This window comes from Rhinopithecus roxellana, chromosome 5, assembly GCF_007565055.1.
Source record: "Rhinopithecus roxellana isolate Shanxi Qingling chromosome 5, ASM756505v1, whole genome shotgun sequence".
In the NCBI taxonomy this organism is placed as follows: Eukaryota; Metazoa; Chordata; class Mammalia; order Primates; family Cercopithecidae; genus Rhinopithecus; species Rhinopithecus roxellana.
The window spans coordinates 37,327,712-37,349,953 of NC_044553.1; the positions used below are offsets into that span (position 1 = coordinate 37,327,712).

Consider the following 22,242-nt stretch of genomic DNA (forward strand, 5'->3'; position numbering starts at 1 on the left):
TTGTCTTCATGGAGATATCATACACAAACATCTGAAAAGCAAAGCATATCAGATGAATTAGGTGTAGCCTCCCCAAGGTAATTCCCTGGGACATTTAGTTACCTTCCTACCCAGCACTTTGGGAGGCCGAGGTGGGTGGATCACGAGGTCAGGAGATCAAGACCATCCTGGATAACACTGTGAAACCCTGTCTCTACTAAAAATACAAAAAATTAGACGGGCGTGGTGGCGGGCGCCTGTAGTCCCAGCTACTGGGAGGCTGAGGCAGGAAAATGGCATGAACCCGGGAGGCGTAGGTTGCAGTGAGCCGAGATCCGGCCACTGCACTCCAGCCTGGGCGACAGAGCGAGACTCCGTCTCAAAACAAAACAAAACAAAAAAAGAGTAAGTATATTCACTTCCGTTATCACAATTCCAGACAAGTAGGCTTAAAAGCAGTCTCACTTTATGGCTTAAAGGCACAAAATCCAAGTGGCAAGCCTGAAATGTGGTTTGCATATTAAATCAATGCCTTTAAAATGTTTGACCTTAACCCAGTGAGAAATACTTTTGTGCATGACCCAGTACCCACACACCCACATAACTGAAACAAAACTTTTAAAAATGAATAGCCCTGTTCATCTATTAAGAATAGTTCCTATAACAGTGTTATGGGACACTGCCATATGGAAGAAGTAACATTAAGGGTAGTGTGTACTAGGCATTGTTCAAGGAGCGCTATAATATTTGTTGATAAGATTCTGCCACCACTTTTGAGATGGGTGCTATTTTTACTTCCATTTTAGAGATGCAGAAAATGATGCTTAGAGAGGTTAAGAACTTCTCAAGATAAGCAGTAGAACTGTTACCTTTTACTATGTTAAGATGTGCTTCAAAATTTCTATTTCCTTCTTTTAAGTATTTTTCATTTTTTTAAATATCGCTCAGTTTAAATGATTTTAACAATCCACTACTGTAATTATGACCCACAGGTTGGGAAACACTGCTCTAAATTAATCACTCCTTTTTTTCCCCTCAGACTGGAGAATGTGCTTATGAAATTTAGAGCTTATTTCTCAGATCAGTTTAACCTTCCTAGGAAATTACTTGTTACTGATGCATACGAAAAAATTGTTACATAAAGTTAGCGTCTATCATCTTTGTTCATTAGCATGGCTCCCTTCTTTTCATTTCTCTTCTCCTTCCTTAAAATTTTCTCTCTTTTGTTCATCTTTAGTCCTGTGTGGCACATATTAGGAATAGCTACATTTATTTCTGGAGTTATATTTAGATATATATCAGTTACACACTGATATTTCTTGGGTTTTGCCCATACGTCCATTGGTTTGCACTTGCCACAGGAAGTACAGATTTCAGCCAACCATCTGCTATGCTTGTGAAACCATCAAAACCCAAACTTCCCTCAGTATTGGAATCTCGTGATTTTTTTTCAAATGTAGTAAATTTCATATTTAAAATGCACAATAGGGCTGGGTGCAGTGGCTCACGAGCTCTGTAATCCCCACACTTTGGGAGGCCAAGATGGGAGGATTGCTTGAGGCCAGCAGTTCGAGACCAGCTTGGTTGACATAGACCCCATCTCCATTAAAATAATAATAATAATAATATAAAATACATAATGATAAGCATCATTTGTCATGTCCACAAATTTAACCAAAAAATTATGCTGAAAATAAAATTATGATGCTTATTGAAGCACTAATAGAACTTTAATAGACTGATTTAGTTGTTTTGATTTTTTTCTTATTAAATTAAGAACTACAAACAGCTGTTGAAGAGATACTGCCAAGCCTTAAAAAAGATGATGTGTCCATCTATTATGTGAGCAGAACTTCTAACACAGATGGGATTGACTCTTTCCTGGACAAAGTGGATGAAGTATCAGCTGAACCTACCCCAGAGTCATGGAGGTCTGAAGTCACTTTTTCCGCTCCTGCCTTATACATTTATACTTCTGGAACCACAGGTAAAAATAAAGGGGGGATTCCCCAAAAAAATGGATCTGAAGGAGTTAAATGTTGGCACAGGTTTTCAAATCTCTTTCTTTGCCAAACTTATTGGATAAATAATACTTCAGGAGATTTAGTTATTTGCCTGTGGGAACTGATCTTATTTCATAGCATGTGATCTCATTTGGGTTTCTCCAAGCTATGCATATTTTCCCCCAGTTGGTATAGAACAGATAAAGAGATTAACCAAGAACTACAGAAGGAGTTATGATGATGAATGAGATTTGACTCTGAATAGGTAGTTGGAATTGTTTTTCATGCTTGTTGTGTTTTGATTATATTACATCCAGAGTCCATATAGACTTTATAATTGATTATAAATGGAACACAGGAGAAGACCAGTGAACAATTAGGGGGTTCTGTCTATATAAATGTTTTAACCATTATCTTCCCATGCAACACTGATTTGGAGCTGTTTGGTGCTGTGGATGTGGGGTGGCTATAGCATAAGGCCTAAAATACTGTATTTCAAATACAGTATTTTATCTAGGATGCCTTCAACTGTAAGCTGCACCATTATGAGCCACTAAGAAGAAACACTGCCAATTAACAATGTTATGGGAGCACTGCTATATGGAAGAAGCAATATTAAGGGTAGTATGTGTGCTAGGCATTCTTCAAGGGGCTTTACAACATTTGTTGATAAGATTCTGCCCCAACTCTTGACATGGGTACTATTTTTACTTCCATTTTAGAGATTCAGAAAATGATGCTTAGAGAGGTTAAGAACTTCCCAAGATAAGCATTAGAACTGTCAGGATTCACCTTGGAGGCTGATTCCATAGCTCATACAATTGACAGCTCTACCCCAGTACCTTCTTGTTTATTCATGTGGTAGATATTTAGTGTCTGCCTACTATAGGCCAGGAAGACCAAAATGTAATAATATGAAGCCTGAGGGGTATATTTAAAAGAAGGACAGGAAGCCAGCCCCAGCATACCAATTATTATTATCAATATTGGAAAATTGAATCTGTGAGTCTTTTACCTCTGTTGATTAAAATTTTAATTTAATTTAAGCAGGTAATACGTGTCTTCTCCTTGTTAAATAATCAACAGACCAGGCTAAAATGTCCTTTGAGCCTTTTATCTCGGCTACAGCTGACAGGAACTGTCTCCTTCACCTCGACAGGCCCTCAGCACCCACCTGAGCTCACAGTTCCTGGACCTGAGTTTAACTTGACTGTTGGCCTCACTTCATACAGTCACTTTTGCTAAGTATTTAAGTAAATAAGAAGCAGCCAGGATTGATATATTAAAGCTGGTGCCCAAAACATAATGTCTCTCATTTTTTTATTTTTTTATTTTTATTGCCAGGCCAACAGAAAGGTGAGATGGCACAATTAACCAATTGCTTCTGCTGCATACAGACATTCCCTTAACATATGGGACTTTTATCATCATTTCTTAATAGAATGGTAAAATTAAATTGTAAATGTTTATTTGGGAAAGGATTGAGCCCTTGGTTAATGAGGGGGAAATCCAATCTTAGTACTGTGTAAACAAGTATGAAATTTTGTTATAATGCTGTTTTCACAGTCAAATAGAAAATCCCTTTTAGGGAGAAAAAGGAGAATGAGCATTCTCTGATTTAATCTCTTAAGTCAGAATTTATATTTAATTGGAAGACAATTGAATGGGTGTTTATTTTACTTTTTTCATTTTCTCTGAATCAAATATTTGCTAGGCCAAGCACAGTGGCTCACATCTATAATCTCAGAACTTTGGGAGGCTAAGGCAGGAGGTTCGCTTGAGCCCAGAAGTTTGAGACCAGGCTGGGCAACATAGCAAGACCCCATCTTTACAAAAACATTAAAAAATTAGCTGGCATAGTGGTACACCTTGTAGTCCTAGCTACTTGGGAGACTGAGGTGGGAGGATCACTGGAGCCCAGGAGTCTGAGGCTACAGTGACGTGCCACTGTACCCCATGCTGGGTGACACAGCAAGACACTGTCTGTAGAAAAAAAAATTGCTAAGTTACTCTTGTAAACATTAATTAAAAGAATTCATTTAAACAGTTGGAGAACAAATGTCCCTGTTCCTCAAAGGAAGTCATTAGCACAAAATTATATAATAGTTACCAGATATTCTCATTTCTTCATTAATACAAAATCTTAATTTGGGAAAGTTCTGGAAGTACTTCAAGGCAACAAAGATGAGCATTTCTTTTTAAAAAGTTCAGAGGCCAGGCATGTTGGCTCTTATCTACAATCCCAACACTTTGGGGCCAAGATGGGAGGCTCACTTGAAGCCAAGAGTTCAAGATCAGTCTGGGCAATAAAGCAAGACCTCGTCTCTACAAACAAATATAAATAAATAAATTAGCCAGGCATGGTGGTGCACACCGGTGGTCCCAGATACTTGGGGGGATGAGACAAGAGGATCACTTGACCTGAGGCTGTGGTGAGCCTTGAACACCACTACACTCCAGCCTGGCAACAGAGTGAAAGCCTATCTCAAAAATAATATTAATAATAATATATAAAACAAAACAAAAAAACTGGCCCATTGTCAAAGAAAATGAATTTTGAATTGTGTTTACAGTAATGGTAGGTTGCTGACCATATTTGTCTGCCTCGGAACAAGTTGCTGCTATTTGGGCAATATCCGGTGAACGTATTATCAAGCATTGAAGAATCTGAGTCAACAGAGATCTGTCTTCCTCTTCATGAAGTCTACTTACCCACTCAGATCTTAAACTCTTAGTCCCCTTCCCAGTGACCTCATGCCCTCCCCAATTAAACTGTTCTTCCATGGGAAACAATATAAGTAAACACTTAACAGAATAAAATCTTACAAAAAACGTATATAAATTATGGTTAAGAAAATGCAAACGCATTTAGTCTAATGTACTAAAACTACATGGAGATACCGTTTTTCACCTTTCTGACTGGCAAAGGTCCCAACATTTAAGAGCACACATTGACAAGGCAAGGAGGAAACAGGCATACTCATGTATTGCTGGTAGGAGAATGAATGGGGACACCCCTTATAACTGGAAATGTGGCAGTTATTTATCAAGATTACAAAGACTTTTTTTTGAAACAGAAACTCAATCTGTTGCCCAGGCTGGAGTACAGTGGCAGGATCAGGGCTCACTGTAGCCTCAACCTCCTGGGCTCAAGCAGTCCTCCCACCCAAGTAGCTAGGACTACAGATGCATGCTGCCACGCCCAGCTAATTTGTTTTACTTTTTGTTGAGGAGGGGTCTCACTATGTTGCCCAGACTGGTGCTGAACTCCTGGGCTCAAGCGATCCTCCTGCCTCAGCGTCCCAAAGTGCTGGGATTACAGGACTGGCCATCTTTTATCTTTTGACACAACAATCTCACTTCCGTGAATTTATCCAAAAGATATGGTGTCATTCATATGTGAACTACCATATGGACGAGGTTCTTCACTGCAGCATCATTTGTAACAGCAAATAGTATAAATAAATTATAATAGACTCATAAAAGAACTTCTGAAGGAGCTGAGAAAGAGAATAAATAAATGAATAAGAGAAATCTCTATGTACAAACATGAACAAATCTCCAATAAACAGTGTTAAGCAGCAGAGACAAAAAACATGCAAATAGTGTGGTTTTTTTTTTTTGTTTTTTTTTTTTTTTGAGACAGGGTCTGGCTCTGTCACCCAGGCTAGAGTGCAGTGGTGCTATCTTGGCTCACTGCAACCTCCGCCTCCCAGGTTCACGCCATTCTCCCGCCTCAGCCTCCCAAGTAGCTGGGACTACAGGTGCCCACCACCATGCCTGGCTAATTTTTTGTATTTTTAATAGAGACGGGGTTTCACCATGTTAGCCAGGATGGTCTCGATCTCCTGACCTTGTGATCCACCCACCTTGGCCTCCCAAAGTGCTGTGATTACAGGTGTGAGCCATCGCACCCGGCTGAGTGTGCATATTTTTTAATGGAAAAGGCAAGAACATATAAGCAAATGTTCATATTTGCTTTGTTTGTATAAAATAACTGCAGTACATAAGAAATCTCTCTGACTCCCAGCCTTCACATCTGTGGATTAGAGAATATAATTCTGTTTATGTCATACATAAACGTGTTATGGAAATTAAATGAAATTTTTTAAATGTCTTACAAAATGGTAGCCACAGAGCAGAAATTCAATAGACATTCATTCCTCTGTTTTCGGTTTCTCTTCAGATTACTACTGTCATAACCATCTAACTCAGGAGTTAGCAATCTGTGGCTTGTGGGCCAAATACAGCCTCCCACCTGTTTTTATAAATAAAGTTTTATTGGAACACAGCCACACTCCATTTATGTGTATGTGTATGGCTGCTTTTGACCACAATAGCAGAGTTTAGTTGTTGCAACAGAGATTGTATGACCCACAAAGCCTAAAACATTTACTCTCTGGTCCTTTATAGAAAAAATTTGTCAACTTCTGGTCTAACCGGTCATGGCCCTTCCCAGCACAATTCTCAAAATACAGGATGATTAATCTTCCTAAGCCAGATCTCTCTCCTACACTGTAAATGCCCAGTCTTGGTTAACTCATGCCTTCTCTTGTATATTTGCAAAGGTCTTCCAAAAGCGGCCATGATCACTCATCAGCGCATATGGTATGGAACTGGCCTCACTTTTGTAAGCGGATTGAAGGCAGATGATGTCATCTATATCACTCTGCCCTTGTACCACAGTGCTGCACTATTGATTGGCTTTCACGGATGTATTGTGGCTGGTAAGCTTTTTCTACAAAGTGTTGGAGGCGAGTGCACATTTACATTTTCTCACAAGGAACAGTAATATAAAATTTGGCTACGTTGCTGTCTGCTAGGAACAGTCTTCAATTTTGCATTAACAATAAGGCTATTTGACTCATATTACAAGCAAGCATCTAAAATAATCTGTTTTTTCATGCCTGCTTATCTAATAATATAATGCTATAATTGTTCAGTATATCAAGAGAGAAAATCCTTTAAAATATTTTAGAGCTGGGTGCAATGGTTCACACCTGTATTCCCAGCACTTTGGGAGACCAAGGCAGGAGGATTGCTTGAGGCCAGGAGTTCAAGACCAGCCTGGGAAACAGAGCAAACCTCATCTCTACAAAAATAAAAAAAATAGCCAGGCATGGTGGCTCAAGTCTGTAGTCCCAGCTACCCAGGAGGCTGAAGTAGGAGAATTGCTTGAGTCCAAGAGTTCAAGATTGCAGTGAGCTGTGATTGCACCACTGCACTCCAAGCTGGGTGACAGAGTGAGACCTCAACTGTGAAAAATAAAATAAAAATAAAAATAAAAAATTATCTGTATCTAGGTTATGACACTTGAATCTTAGATTCTATGTCATGTCATTTCCATCTTTAGAAACTTACATGTTGATCTCCATCAGCATCTGATTTAAACTTCTTCAGTTGTGTGCACTCTTCTGCAGCCTCCCCTGTTTCCACAGCTTTTCAGCTCTACTAGAAGGAGAGAAGATGGCAACTCCATCAGAATACTTGGCTTGGCTTGCCATCTCTTCTCTTTCCTTCTCAGACTTTACTATTCAAATTGGAGTTGCCATCCTCTCTCCTTCCAGGAGGATTTATGTCACTTGTATACATTACCGCAAAGTTCAATAGCCATCTCTTCCAGGAAGCTATCTGTAACTTTCTGACTGAACTAAAAAACAACTTTTTCTCCCATGTGGCATTTCATTTTAAATAATCATATATGTATATATAAATATATATACACATATGTATATACACATACACATATGCGTGTGTATATGCATGCATGTCATGGATGGATATTTTTGTCCCCCAAAAATGTATGTGTTGAAATCCTAACCCTCAATATGATGGTATTAGCTGGTAGGGTCTTTGGGAGGTAATTGGGTCATGAGAGTAGCACCTTCATGAAAAGTAGTGCCCTTATCAGAAGAGACAGGAGAGAGCTTCTTTCCTGACTCCGTTCTCTTCCATGTAAGGACACAGGGAGATGATGACCATCCCCAAACCAGGAAAAATGCCCTCACCAGACACCTGATCTGCCAACACCTTGATAGGGACTTCCCAGCCTCCAGAACTGCAAGAGATATATGTTGTTTAAGCCACCTAGTCTGTACTATGTTGTTATAGCAGCTCAAATACACACACACACACACACACACAATCCAAAAATGTGAAATCCAAAATGCTCCAAAATCTGAAACTTTTTGAGCACCAGGACACCACAAGTGGAAAATACTACAGATAAGTACTTAACACAAACTTTATTTTATGCACAAAATTATTTAAAATATTGCATGAATGAGCCAGGCACAGTGGCTCCTGCCTGTAATCCCAGCACTTTGGGAGGTTTAGGCAGGCGAATCACTTGAGGTCAGGAGTTTGAGACCAGCCTGGTCAACATGGCAAAACCCCATCACTTCTTAAAAAATACAAAAATTAGCCAGGCCTGATGGTGCCTGCCTGTAATCCCAGCTACTTAGAGACTGAGGCACAAGAACCCACAAGGCGGAGGTTGCAGTGAGCCAAGATTGCACCACTGCACTCCAGCCTGGGCAACAGAGCAAGACTCGGGCCAGGTGCAGTGGCTCACGACTGTAATCCCAGCACTTTGGGAGGCCGAGGGGGACAGATCACGAGGTCAGGAGATTGAAACCATCCTGGCTAACACAGGGAAACCCCATCTCTACTAAAAATACAAAAAATTTGCCAGGCGTGGTGGCACACACCTGTAATCTCACCTACTCAGGAGGCTGAGGCAAGAGAATCACTTGAACCCAGGAGGCGGATGTTGCAGTGAGTCAAGATGGCACCACTGCACTCCAGCCTGGGTGACAGAGCGAGACTCAGTCTCAAAAAAGGAAAAAAACAAAATAGAACGAGACTCTGTCTCAAATATATATATATATAAATATGTATGTATGTGTGTATATATGTATATTTGAGACAGTCTCACTCTATATATAGCATGAAATATTTATATATATATATATATATTGCATGGAATCTCTGTCCCTCTCCCCTCCCTCCCTCTTAGGACCTCATTTGAATCTCTTACTGCAAGCTGACTTTTATTAAAACGACCTTTGTATGAGTCTTCTCCTCCATAGATTGGAAGCCCCTATCAAACAAAACCATGTCTTACTAATTTTTTGCATTGAATATAAGGTACTCAGTACTTGTTTGCAAATATAATTTATTTTTAAATTCCTGTCTTTCAAAGTTCCCAAATTAAACATAATTGGGAGAATTTTTTCTACCATTTCTTTCTTGACACTTTCTATGCTTTCTCTGTAGGTGCTACTCTTGCCTTGCGGACTAAATTTTCAGCCAGCCAGTTTTGGGATGACTGCAGAAAATACAACATCACTGTCATTCAGTATATCGGTGAACTGCTTCGGTATTTATGCAACACACCACAGGTAACACTGCCCCCGTTGTACTATCATTTTGAAATGGGTAAGATGGAAATTCAAGTCACTTTGGGTTGTGCTAGGCTTTAGCTGATTTGCATATATCAGTTTTGAGTTTAGTATACAATTATCATGATAAAGTACTTGGCACTATACCTACCATATAGAGGGGACTTAGTAGGTGGGAGTTCATATTATTATGATGATGACGATTATTTCCTGACTTTTTACTTGTTTTCACATCTTACCCCCCACCTAGCATATCCTGCGTTTCCCTCTCTGCTTACTAAAAGCCATTGTCAAAGCCCAGTTCAAATGATACCTCATACATTAAACCTATTTGGGTCACTCCAACAAAAGTCATTACTCTTCTCCCCTACGTCATTTTATTTCTACCCTCTGTGGCCCTTGTCACATAGCAGGAGTTCGCGTGCATGCCTCCCATCCTTCCTTGGCTATAATATCTTTGATGGCTGGAACCACATCTTGTCTCCTTGTTTTCTGTTATACCAAAAACATACAGGAAACTTTTACTTAATATTGTTTAATAAATAAATCCCTGTGTGACTTTGAAACCAACCAGCCAAGTCTGTCACCAAGCTGGGAACAGAGGCCCCAGGGCATCTCCAACGGCCTTGGATCTGCCCTGTTTGCAGATGTTCAGCTCTCGATAGGGTTGTTCTCAAGAGCTCTTCCTGCCCAGTCCCTCAACTCTCATCAGAGATCTGGTATCAGATAGGATTTATCAACGGTGGCACTGCTGACACTTTGGGCTTTTAATTCTTTGCTGCACGGACTTATTCCGTGAATTGTAGAGTGTTTAGCACCCTTTGAACTTTGCCCACGAGATGCCAGTAGTAACCTCCCCACCTGCCCAGGTTGTGATCATCAAAATGTCTCCAGATACTGCCAAATGTCCCTTGGCAGGCAAATGCTACCCTAGTTGAGAACCACTGGGCAAGACAATGCAGTAAACTCGCCAGATTCTAATCCCCTTCACCAGATTCTAGTTCCTTTAATCTACTCAGTCAACTTAACCTCAAAGGATCACTAAGTTGATAAATTACTATTGATAAACACCTGTCGTGCTCACCTTACATACCAGCCGCTATGTGACGCAGAAAGAAGTGTCGGATGCTCTTCCCCCAGGTCTCTCTCACCTTGCTTTACTCAGTATCTGCCCAGATGTTACCTCATTAGGAGAGAGGCCTCTCCTGCTAATAATCAAACATATCACCTGCCCCTCACTGTCCCGCTTGTCACTGCATTTCATGGCACCTGTCACTCCTGACATAGTGAAGGTTTATGTGATTATTGTTTGCCTCCCCCCAATTAAATGAAAGTCGCATATGAGCAGGGGCTCTGTCCACTACCAGATCCACAGCACCGAGATCTGTAAATGACACATCATAGGCATCAACAGATTTTGCGGACTGAACCTCTTAAATCCTTGATCCTGAAAAACGTATAGTTGAGTTGAGGGAGCCAAAATGTTTCCCCCAAAATGTTTGGGCTTAGCACATATTATTCTGATTTTTTGGCATATTCAATAGATTCTTGAGGATCATAATTAGCAGTGAGTTGGGTCAGGGCATTTTCCACAGCAGTTTCTGTTAATGTCATTATCGAATTTTTTTCACATTAATATTCCACGTGGCCCTCAAGATAGCATGTCTCTCCATTAACATCCAGAAATCCATATGGGGCCCTTCTGCTGGGCTTTTCTTCTCTACCTTAAAGACACCCCCTTGTCAGTTAGAAATCTCCTGGGAGTGTGTGTTGTTTCTATACGTACTAATGGGAGCTTCCTTTCGACTGGAGGAAAATAAATATGTTTGTGTGTAGCTGTTTTAAGGCTCACACATATCCACATACACACATGCACACATACACACACACATGCATACACTCTCCCAGTTTTTCTCTTATACTGTTGTCTCGAATACTGGAAAACAAAGACAATTTGATCGGGGTTTTATGACTTCAAAATGTACTATGATTTAATGCATAATCTTGAATGACCCCTGGACTTCCTATTTGCCAGTGCTTCCCCACCCCTGAGTTCTGTTTGTCTGGAAAATACTTATAAAAAGTGTAATAAAAGATCAAAGTTATCTAAAAAAAAAAAAAAAAAAAACTTCAGTTAAAGATTTTTTTTTTAATCACAGTTCATCAGTCCAGGCGCGGTGGCTCACGACTCTAATCCCAACACTTTGGGAGGCCGAGGCGGGCAGATCATTCAAGGTCAGGAGTTCGAGACCAGCCTGGCCAACATGGAGAAACCTAGTCTCTACTAAAAATACAAAAATTAGCAGGGTTTGTTGGCACGCACCTGTAATCCCAACTGCTCGGGAGGCTGAAGCAAGAGAGTCACTTGAAGCGGGAGGCAGATGTTGCCGTGAGCCAAGATTGTGCCACTGCACTCCAGCCTGGGTGACAGAACAAGACCCTATCTCAAAAAAAAAAAAAAAAAAAAAGGAAAAGAAAAGAAAAGAAAAAAGAAAGAAAATAATCATAGGTCATTAGACAAGCAGGAGATCTATGCAAAATTTTTTTTTAAAAATTTAATCATAGGTCATCATAGGAAGTAGGAAGTCCAGTTTCTGTGGGGTATAGGGAAAGATTATATCAAAAAGACTTTGCAAAAAATAAAAATAAAAAAGACTTGGATAAAAACTAGAATGAATGGGGGAAGGGCCTAGATCAATGTAATCAGGAACTTCCTAACCCTTAGAGCTGCCTAGAATACGCTGTTGCTGGAGGGACTAACCCCACCAATGACTCCCAAGCACTGGATGCCAGGGAGGCAACCTCTGCCTTAGCAGAGCAGCTAAACCAAGTGACACCCATCCACAGACATACATGGCCCAGCTCATCAGGAGAATCTGGGGCCAGTGCTGGGAGGTGGAAGCCGCTGTGCTTCTCTGCCCTCTTCTCAACCATATTCAGTAGCTTCTCTGGTAGAGCAGGGGGCTATGGAGAATGTTCCCAGCCACACTCAGTGGTTCAGATTTGGCTCCAGATACTTAAAGTAGTGCTGAGAGCAAGTACTCTGCTAGTTAGTCGGCCTGAATCCTGACTCTACCTTTGGAGCAGGATAGTTAACCTCTCTAAATCTCAGCTTCCCATCAGCCGACAAGGAGATAATAGTAACTAACTCACATGAGGTCTACAAAGACAACGTGAGATGATATATGTAAACCACGTAGTAGCTGGAACTTAGTAAATGCTCAACACATGTTGCCATTATTATCATTATCATTTTCCATGCCTAACAGTGTGTCGCTCATAATAGGCATCCCATACATATTTGTTGAATGAATCAATGAAAATTCTGCCCACTTACACAAAGGAACAAATAAGGGAAAACATTCTACTTAATTACCTTCGTCTGAGGTTGAGTAGGGGATTAGATAGCAAAGCTGTTGACCTAAGTGATTTTTAAAATATTATAGTGAATATTTTCTATCTATTTTGCCATCTTCCCACATTGTTTTTGGGCCTTTCCTTTCAGAGCGCCTGTTTGTAATGAAAGGCCGTTCTGATTCATTTCTTGCAGTGTATGGTTGTCACCTTCCATTCGGTTTGTGTAGTTGCCTAAAAACCATGCCATCTAGGGAAAGTTATTTACTGGAACATGATATTGCTAAAGCTCAGTGTTTCTTTCCTCAAATTACAGACTGAAGCTACAGCAAGGGGTCTCAGTGAGGCTTTATGCCACCTGCTGGAGTGTGGGAGGAGGAAGACAGAAAGGGAACCAAAAAAGAGTTCCAGGGGCCACACATAGAAGCATGATATTTGGAAGGAGAAATAATATTGACCAAAACCCTGAAAAAGCTGAATAGACTCAACTTACCTCTAGTGTTGTCTGCATCCCCCCGAAATTGGATAACCTCTGTAGTCCCTTCTAGCCTAAAATTTCTGTCTCTGCATCAGCTTCATTCTGTTCAAAAAAGAGAATGGATGGATGTGTTGCAGCACAGAGTGGAGAGTGGCCAGTATGACTGGGGCCCAAGACAGAGGGAGGCCAAAAGAAAGAGGGAAGGGGAGCAGAATCAGGAAGGTTCGCCAGGGAAAGTGGGCTTTGAAGAATACAGAGAAGTTCTGCAGGCAGGCAAGAAAAGAAGGGTTTCTGGCCAGCAGGAAAATCACGTGAGCAGTGAGATGAAGGACCCAGCACACTGGGGACTGCAAGCAGTCTGGCAGGAGGTGAAGCTGAAGGGCTGGGTCAGGTGGCAAGGGCTTTACTCTGCTGAGACTCAAATGTGAACATGACAAGCCATGACTAAAGGGCCTTACATGGAAGAGTAATGTGGGAGATGGCATTTTTAGACAGTCCTTTTGGCTGTGGTGGGAGAATACACAGAAGGACAAAGGGCCTCTTGTGTAAAGCAAACAGGTGGAAACTTGTCCAGGCAGAAGTGTAACATATTAATTACAGGGACTCTGGAGTTTTCCTAAGGTGATAAAGAGCTTCTGCCCTTTCACCTCTTGGAAGTCACCCCAAAACAAGGAGATGAGAAAAACACACAAAAACACCATCATCTCAGAAACTTAAGAGACATTGCAACCATGAACTACATAGTATAGGAAGCTAAAAGATAACAGTGACTGACATAATAGGCTGAGAAGGGTGAAACTTAAGAGGCAAGTCCCAATAAGAAGGTTGTTGCCGGCCGGGCGCGGTGGCTCAAGCCTGTAATCCCAGCACTTTGGGAGGCCAAGACGGGCGGATCACGAGGTCAGGAGATCAAGACCATCCTGGCTAACATGGTGAAACCCCGTCTCTACTAAAAATACAAAAAACTAGCCGGGCGACCTGGCGGGCGCCTGTAGTCCCAGCTACTCGGGAGGCTGAGGCAGGAGAATGGCGTGAACCCGGGAGGCGGAGCTTGCAGTGAGCTGAGATCTGGCCACTGCACTCCAGCCTGGGCGACAGAGCAAGACTCCGTCTCAAAAAAAAAAAAAAAAAAAAAAAAAAAAAGAAGGTTGTTGCCTTCCTGAAAGCTGAGAAATTGCAGGTGCTGAATACAGCTGAAGGTGGGATGAAGTGTCAGGCTTAAAACAGGGGGGTTATTTGAAAACCTGTGTAAGAAGTAAAATACAGAGGACAGGGGATCAAGGCGAACGCGAGGCAGGACTAGATTGTGGCTCCAGACAGAGCAGCATGCGGAGGCTCGCATTGTGAATTTTAGCTCCAGATTGACTGCAAGAACTAACCAGCAATCCTGAGAGGACCCACAGACCCTCTGAAAGAAGTGGACTGCTCCTAGAGGACCCGGGAGACACCCCAAATACTGTGATCGCCCCAACTGTGGAAGTGGGAAAGGGAGACCCTCATCTCCCGAACACACACTGGAGAAGCTGAAGGTCTGTTTGCAGGAGACGTTCCCAACTTTACCTGGAGCTGAGTCAAGAGCCAAACTGAGCAAAATACAGAGGTAGAGGAAGCTGTAGAAAGGCCCTGGGAGCTTGCTGGGTCCCCTAGCAGGGCATTCCTGCCTGGCACCACAGGGATCCATCAGGAGGGTGGACAGAGGAGCAGGGGGTAAAACTGCACAGGGAGAAGGAATTCTCTAGCTGAACTTTGTGACAATTTGAATGGGGCAAGAAGACTCCTGGCCAGAACTCCAAGGAGGGCGCGAATCTGGCTTGCAGACCCCACAGGTGGGGAAGAACTAAAGCCTTTGCTTTAACAGCTGGGAGGCAGAAAGCCTTGGGCAAGTTTTCAAGCCTGACTCGCCCTCCACCTGGAGACAGACTCGGGGCTGTTGTGGGGTCACGGTGGGAGTAAGACCAGCCCTTCAGGTTGCCTGGAAGCTGGATGAGGCCTGTGACTGCCAGTTTTCCCCCACTTCCCTGACAACCTGCATGACTCAGCAGAGACAGCCATAATCCTCTTAGGTACACAACTCCAGTGACCTGGGAATCTCACCCCATCCCCCACAGCAGCCACAGCAAGACCAGCCCAAGGAGAGTCTGAGATCAGACAGGCCTAGCCCACCCCCACCCGATGGTCCTTCCCTATCTACCTTGGTAGCAGAGGACAAAAAACATATAATCCTAGGAATTTTAGGGCCCTGCCCACTGCCAGTGCCTCTCTACACTACTGCAGCTGATGCTTTCTGTAAAGTACCACCTCCTGGCAGGAGACCAACCAGCACAAAACAGGGCATTAAACCACCAAAGCTAAGGACCCCCATGGAGTCATTGCATCCTCTGCCACCTCCACTGGAACAGGTGCTGGTATCCATGGCTGAGAGACCCATAGATAGTTCACATCACAGGACTGTGCAGATAACCCCCAGTACCAGCCTGGAGCCGAGTAGACTTGCTGGATGGCTAGACCCAGAAGAGAGACAACAATCACTGCAGTTTAGCTCACAGGAACCACATCAGTAGGAAAAGGGGGAGAGTACTACATCAAAGGAATAACCCATGGGACAAAATTCTGAACAACACCCTTTAGCCCTAGACCTTCCATCTGACGGAGCCTACCCAAATGAGAAGGAATCAGAAAACCAGCCCTGGTAATATGACAAACCAAGGCTCGTCAACATCCCCAAAAGATCACACTAGTTCACCAGCAATGAATCCAAACCAAGAAGAAATCCCTGATTTGCCTGAAAAAAAATTCAGGAGGTTAGTTATTAAGCTAATCAGGGAGGAACCAGAGAAATACGAAGCCCAATGCAAGGAAATCCAAAAAATTTTACAAGAGTGAAGGGAGAAATATTCAAGGAAATAGATAGCTTAAAGAAAACAGCAAGCAAAAATTCAGGAAACTTTGGACACACTTTTACAAATGCGAAATGCTCTGGAAAGTCTTGGCAATAGAATTGAACAAGTAGAAGAAAGAAATTCAGAGCTCGAAGACAAGGTCTTTGAATTAACCCAATAAATAAAGACAAAGAAAAAATAATAAGGAAATACGAACAAAGCCTCCAAGAAGTCTGGGATTAAATGACCAAACCTAAGGATACTTGATGTTCCTGAGTAAGAAGACAATTCTAAACACTTGAAAAACATATTTGGGTGAATAATTGAGGAAAACTTTCCAGTCTTGCTAGACCTAGACAGACAAATACAAGAAGCACAAATACAAATACAAGAACACCTGGGAAATTCATCACAAAAAGATCTTTGCCTAGGCACATTGTCATCAGGTTATCCAATGTTAAGACCAAGGAAAGAATCTTAAGAGCTGTGAGACAGAAGCACCAGGTAAGCTATAAAGGAAAACCTATTAGATTAACGCTGATTTATCAGCAGAAACCCTACAAGCTAGAAGGGTTTGGGGCCCTATCTTCAGCCACCTCAAACAAAACAAGTGTCAGCCAAGAATTTTGTATCCAGCGGAACTAAGCATCATATATGAAGGAAAGATATAGTCGTTTTCAGACAAACAAATGCTGAGAGAATTCGCCATTACCAAGCCACCACTATAAGACATGCTAAAAGGAGCTCTAAATCTTGAAACAAATCCTGGAAACACATCATAACACAACCTCTTTAAAGCATAAATCACGCAAGACCTATAAAACAAAAATACAAGTTATAAAGCAAACAAAAAACAAAAAAGCAAAAGTTCACAGGCAACAAAGAGCATGATGAAAGGAACAGTACCTCACATTTCAATACTAACATTGACTGTAAATGGCCTAAATGCCCCACTTAAAAGATACAGAACTGCAGAATGGCTAAGAACTCACCAACCAACTGCTGCCTTCAGGAGACTCACCTAGCACATAAGGACTTACATAAAGTAAAGGAGTAGAAAAAGGCATTTCATGCAAAAGGACATGAAAAGTGAGCAGGGGAAGCTATTCTTAGACAAAACAAACTTTAAAGCAACAGCGGTTAAAAGAGACAAGGAGGGACAAGTGTAGAATGGTAAAAGGCCTTGTCCAACAGGAAAATATCACAATCCTAAACGTATATGCACCTAGCACTGGAGCTCCCAAATTTATAGAACAATTACTAATAGACCTAAGAAATGAGATAGCAATACAATAATAGTGGGGGACTTCAGTACTCCACTGACAACACTGGACAGGTCATCAAGACAGAAAGTCAACAAAGAAACAATGGATTTAAACTATACGTTGGAACAAATGGACTTAACAGATATATACAGAACATTTCATCCAACAGCAACAGAACACACATTCTATTCAACAGCACATAACTTTCTAACTTTCACCAAGATAGATCATATGGTAGCCCATAAAATGAACTTCAATAAATTTAAGAAAATTGAAATTATATCAAGCACTCTCTCAGACCACAGTGGAATAAAACTGGAAATTAACTCCTAAGAAGCCTTCAAAACCATGCAAATACAGGGAAATTAAATAACCTGCTCCTGAATGAGCATTGGGTCAAAAACATAAGACGGAAATGAAAAAATTCTTCAAACTGAACGACAGTAATGACACAACCTATTAAAACCTCTGGGATACAACAAAGGCGGTGCTAAGAGGAATGTTCATAGCCCTAAACACCTGTAACAAAAACACTGGAAGAACACAAACAGACAATCTAAGGTCACACCTCAAGGAATTAGAGAAACAAGAACAAACGAAACCCAAACCCAGCAGAAGAAAGGAAATAACCAAGATCAGAGCAGAACTAAATGAAATTGAAACAAACAAACAAACAAAATACAAAAGATAAATGAAACGAAAAAGCTGGTTCTTTGAAAAGATAAAATTGATAGACCATTAGTAAGATTAACCAAGAAAAGAAAAGAAAAAATCCAAATAACCTCACTAAGAAACAAAACAGGAGATATTACAACTAACACCACTGAAATACAAAAGATAATTCAAGGCTACTGTGAACACTTTTATGCACATAAAATAGAAAATCTAGAAGAGATGGATACATTCCTGGAAAAATACAACCCTCCTGGCTTAAATCAGGAATAATTAGATAACCTGGAAAAGGCCAATAACAAGCAGCAAGATTGAAATGGTAATTTAAAAATTACCGACAAAAGAAAGTCCAGGACCAGATGGATTCACAGCAGTATTCTACCAGACATTCAAAGAAAAATTGGTACCAATTATTTTGACACTATTCCACAAGATAGAGAAAGAAGGAATGCTCCCTAATTCATTCCATGGATCCAGAATCACCCTAGCACCAAAACCAGAAAGGATGTAACCAAAAAAGAAAACTACAGACCAATATGCTTGATGAACACAGATGCTAAAATCTTTAACAGAATACTAGCTAGCCAAATCTAACAACATATCAAAAAGATAATCCACCATGATCAAGTGGGTTTCATGCCGGGGATGCAGGGATGGTTTCACATATACAAGTCAATAAATGTGATACACCACATAAACAAAATGTAAAACAAAAATCACATGATCATCTCAATAGATGCAGAAAAAGCATTCAACAAAATTCAGTATCTCTTTGTGATTAAAACTCTCAGCAAAATCGGCATACAAGGGACATACCTTAATGTAATAAAACCCATCTATGATAAACCCACTGCCAACAAAATACTGAATGGGGAAAAGTTGAAAGCATTCCCCCTGAGAACTGGAACAAGACAAGGATGCCCACTCTCATCACTCCTCTTTAACATAGTACTGGAAGTCCTAGCCAGACCAATCAGAGAGGAGAAAGAAATACAGGGCATCCAAATCAGTAAAGAGGAAGTCAAACTGTCACTGCTTGCTGATGATATGATCATTTTCCTTGAAAACTCTAAGGACTTCTCTAGAAAGCTCCTAGGACTGATAAAAGAATTCAGCATAGTTTCCAGATACAAAATTAATGTACACAAATCAGTAGCTCTTCTAAACACCAACAGCGACCAAGCAGAGAATCAAATCAAGAACTCAACCCCTTTTACAATAGCTGCAAAAAAAAATAAAATACCTAAGAATATACCTAACTCAAGGAGTCAAAAGGCCTCTACATAAAACTACAAAACACTACTGAAAGTAATCATAAACTACACAAACAAATGGAAACATATCCCATGCTCATGGCTGAGTAGAATCAATATTGTGAAAATTATCATATTGCCAAAAGCAATCTACAAATTCAATGCAATCCCATCAAAATACCATCATCATCCTTCACAGAATTAGAAAAAAATTCTAAAATTCATATGGAACCAAAAAAAGAGCCCGCACAGCCAAAGCAAGACTAAGCAAAAAGAACAAATCTGGAGGCATTACATTGCCCCACTTCAAACTATACTATAAGGCCATAGTCACCAAAACAGCATGGTACTGGTATAAAAACAGGCATGTAAACCATTGCCACAGAATAGAGAACCTAGCAATAAAGCTAAATACTTACAGTCAACTGATCTTTGGCAAAGTAAACAAAATCATAAAGGGGACCAAGGACACCCTATTCAACAAATGGTGCTGAGATAATTGCCAAGCCATGTGTAGAAGAATAAAACTGGATTCTCATCTCTCACCTTATACAAAAATCAACTCAAGATGGATTAAGAACTTAAACCTGACACCTGAAACTATAAAAATTATAGAATATAACATTGGAAAAACCCTTCTAGACATTGGCTTAGGCAAGGATTTCATGACCAAGAACCCAAAAGCAAATGCAATAAAAACAAAGATAAATAGTTAGGACCTAATTAAACTAAAGAACTTTTGCACAGCAAAAGGAACAGTCAGCAGAGTAAACAGACAACCCATGGAGTGGGAGAAAATCTTCACAATCTATATATCGGACAAAGGAATAATATCCAGAATCTACAACGAACTCAAATCAGTAAGAAAAAAACAAACAATCCCATCAAAAAGTGGGCTAAAAACATGAATAGACAGTTCTCAAAAGAAGATATACCAATGGCCAGTAAACATATGAAAAAATGCTCAACATCACTAATGATCAGGGAAATGCAAATCAAAACTGCAATGTGATACCACCTCACTCCTTCAAGAATGGCCATCATCAAAAAATCAAAAAACAGTAGATGCTGGCATGGATGCAGTGAACAGGGGACACTTCTACACTACTGGTGGGAATGTAAACTAGTACAGCCACTATGGAAAACAGCATGGAGATTCCTTAAATAACTAAAAGTAGGTCTACCATTTGATCCAGCAATCCCACTTACTGAGTATCTACCCAGAGGAAAAGAAGTCATTATTCAAAAAAGATACTTGTACATGCATTTTTATAGCAGCGCAATTCACATATATACAATGGAATACTACGCAGCCATAAAAAGGAATGAATTAACAGCATTTACAGTGACCTGGATAAGACTGGAGACTATTATTCTAAGTGAAGTAACTCAGGAATGGAAAACCAAACATCGTATGTTCTCACTGATATGTGGGAGCTAAGCTATGAGGACACAAAGGCATGAGAATGATACAATGAATTTTGGGGACTTGGGGGAAGCGCGGGAGGGGGACGAGGGATAAAAGACTACAAATATGGTGCAGTGTATACTGCTTGGGTGATGAGTGCACCAAAATCTCACAAATCACCACTGAAGAACTTACTTATATAACCAAATATCACCTGTACCCCAAATAACTTATGGAAAAATAAAAATAAATAAATAGAATCTGTATAGGAAGTAGCTGGACCTGCTATTCCCCTCTCCCACTGTGTGGGACACAGGAGGATTTTTCTCTGGAGAGCTAATGAAGCTGTGACTGAAGGACCCCAAGAACAGAGGAGAGCAGGGATGAGGCACTGAAAACAGAGATTAAGAAAATATCTGCATACTAACCAGGGAGACCCTCCCCAGCTCCTTTCCCCTGCACAGATATTGGAACTCCAGTAGCCAGTTTATGCTTGCAGGGAGGATATTGAAGGAGTGTAATTCTTAGGAAGAACTAAACTTTCCCAGAAAAGACATTGGACATGGGCTTATTGCTTCAACCAGCAGTGCAGCCCACCTAGCAGTAGCCCCCTCGCCCCGCCCCCACAGAACTGCCCAATCATCTTTCTGTTGCCTTACTCTTAAATCTGAACAAACATGAAGAATCACCAAGCACCTGAGGAAAGCCTCCTACAGGAAGGATCATCAAAAGAAAAGAAGCATCAATTCAAAAAACAGAAGAGGCCAGGCACGGTGGCTCACGCCTGTAATACCAGCACTTTGGGAGGCTAAGGCAGGCAGATCACGAGGTCAGAAGTTAAAGACCAGCCTGGCCAACATGGTGAAACCCCATCTCTACTAAAAATACAAAAATTAGCTGGGCACAGTCATGGGCGCCTGTAATCCCAGCTACTGGGGAGGCTGAGACAGGAGAATCATTTGAACCCGGGAGGCGGAGGTTGCATTGAGTCAAGATCGTGCCATTGCACTCCAGCCTGAGTGACAGGGCGAGACTCTGTTTCAAAAAAAAAAAGAAATGTTTTTAATGTGTCATTAATATCCTCAGAGAGACTGGAGAAGATATTGTATCCATAAAACAAGAATAGTGTACTGTTTTACAAGAAAAAAAGAATCAGACTTGAAAATTAAAATGATGTTTAAAAATCTTCAGTTCATAGAAAAGTTGGAAGATAAAGTTGAGAAATCTTACAGAAAGTTAAAAAGATAAATTGATGGGCATAAAGGGAGAGTAGATAGAAAAATTAGAGACCAATCAAAGAGGTCCCATATATATTTAATTGGAAATCAGGAAAAGAGAATAGAAAAAGTGCAGAGGAGGAAATGATCAAAGAAATAACACAGGAAAACATCCGAGGGCTGGACAGACTGAAAGGACCAATGGAGTACCCAATAAAATTAGTGGAGGAAAAAGAAAGTGTGCCATGATGAAATTTAAGACTACCAAAAAAAGATAGTGAAAGTTTGACTTGTCAGTAGCAACACTGCAAGCTGAAAAACAAAGGAGTGG

The 22,242-nt window shown here is 40.9% G+C and overlaps 1 protein-coding gene across 1 annotated transcript in view; it reads left to right on the top strand.

Moving 5' to 3' along the window:
- The window catches only part of SLC27A2 (solute carrier family 27 member 2), a 53,417-nt gene that overhangs the window by 13,262 nt on the left and 17,913 nt on the right, over positions 1-22,242 (top strand). Inside the window, 3 exon segments of the mRNA XM_010356614.2 lie at positions 1,757-1,966; positions 6,551-6,709; positions 9,261-9,385. Of these exon segments, the coding sequence (XP_010354916.2) occupies positions 1,757-1,966; positions 6,551-6,709; positions 9,261-9,385 (494 nt within the window).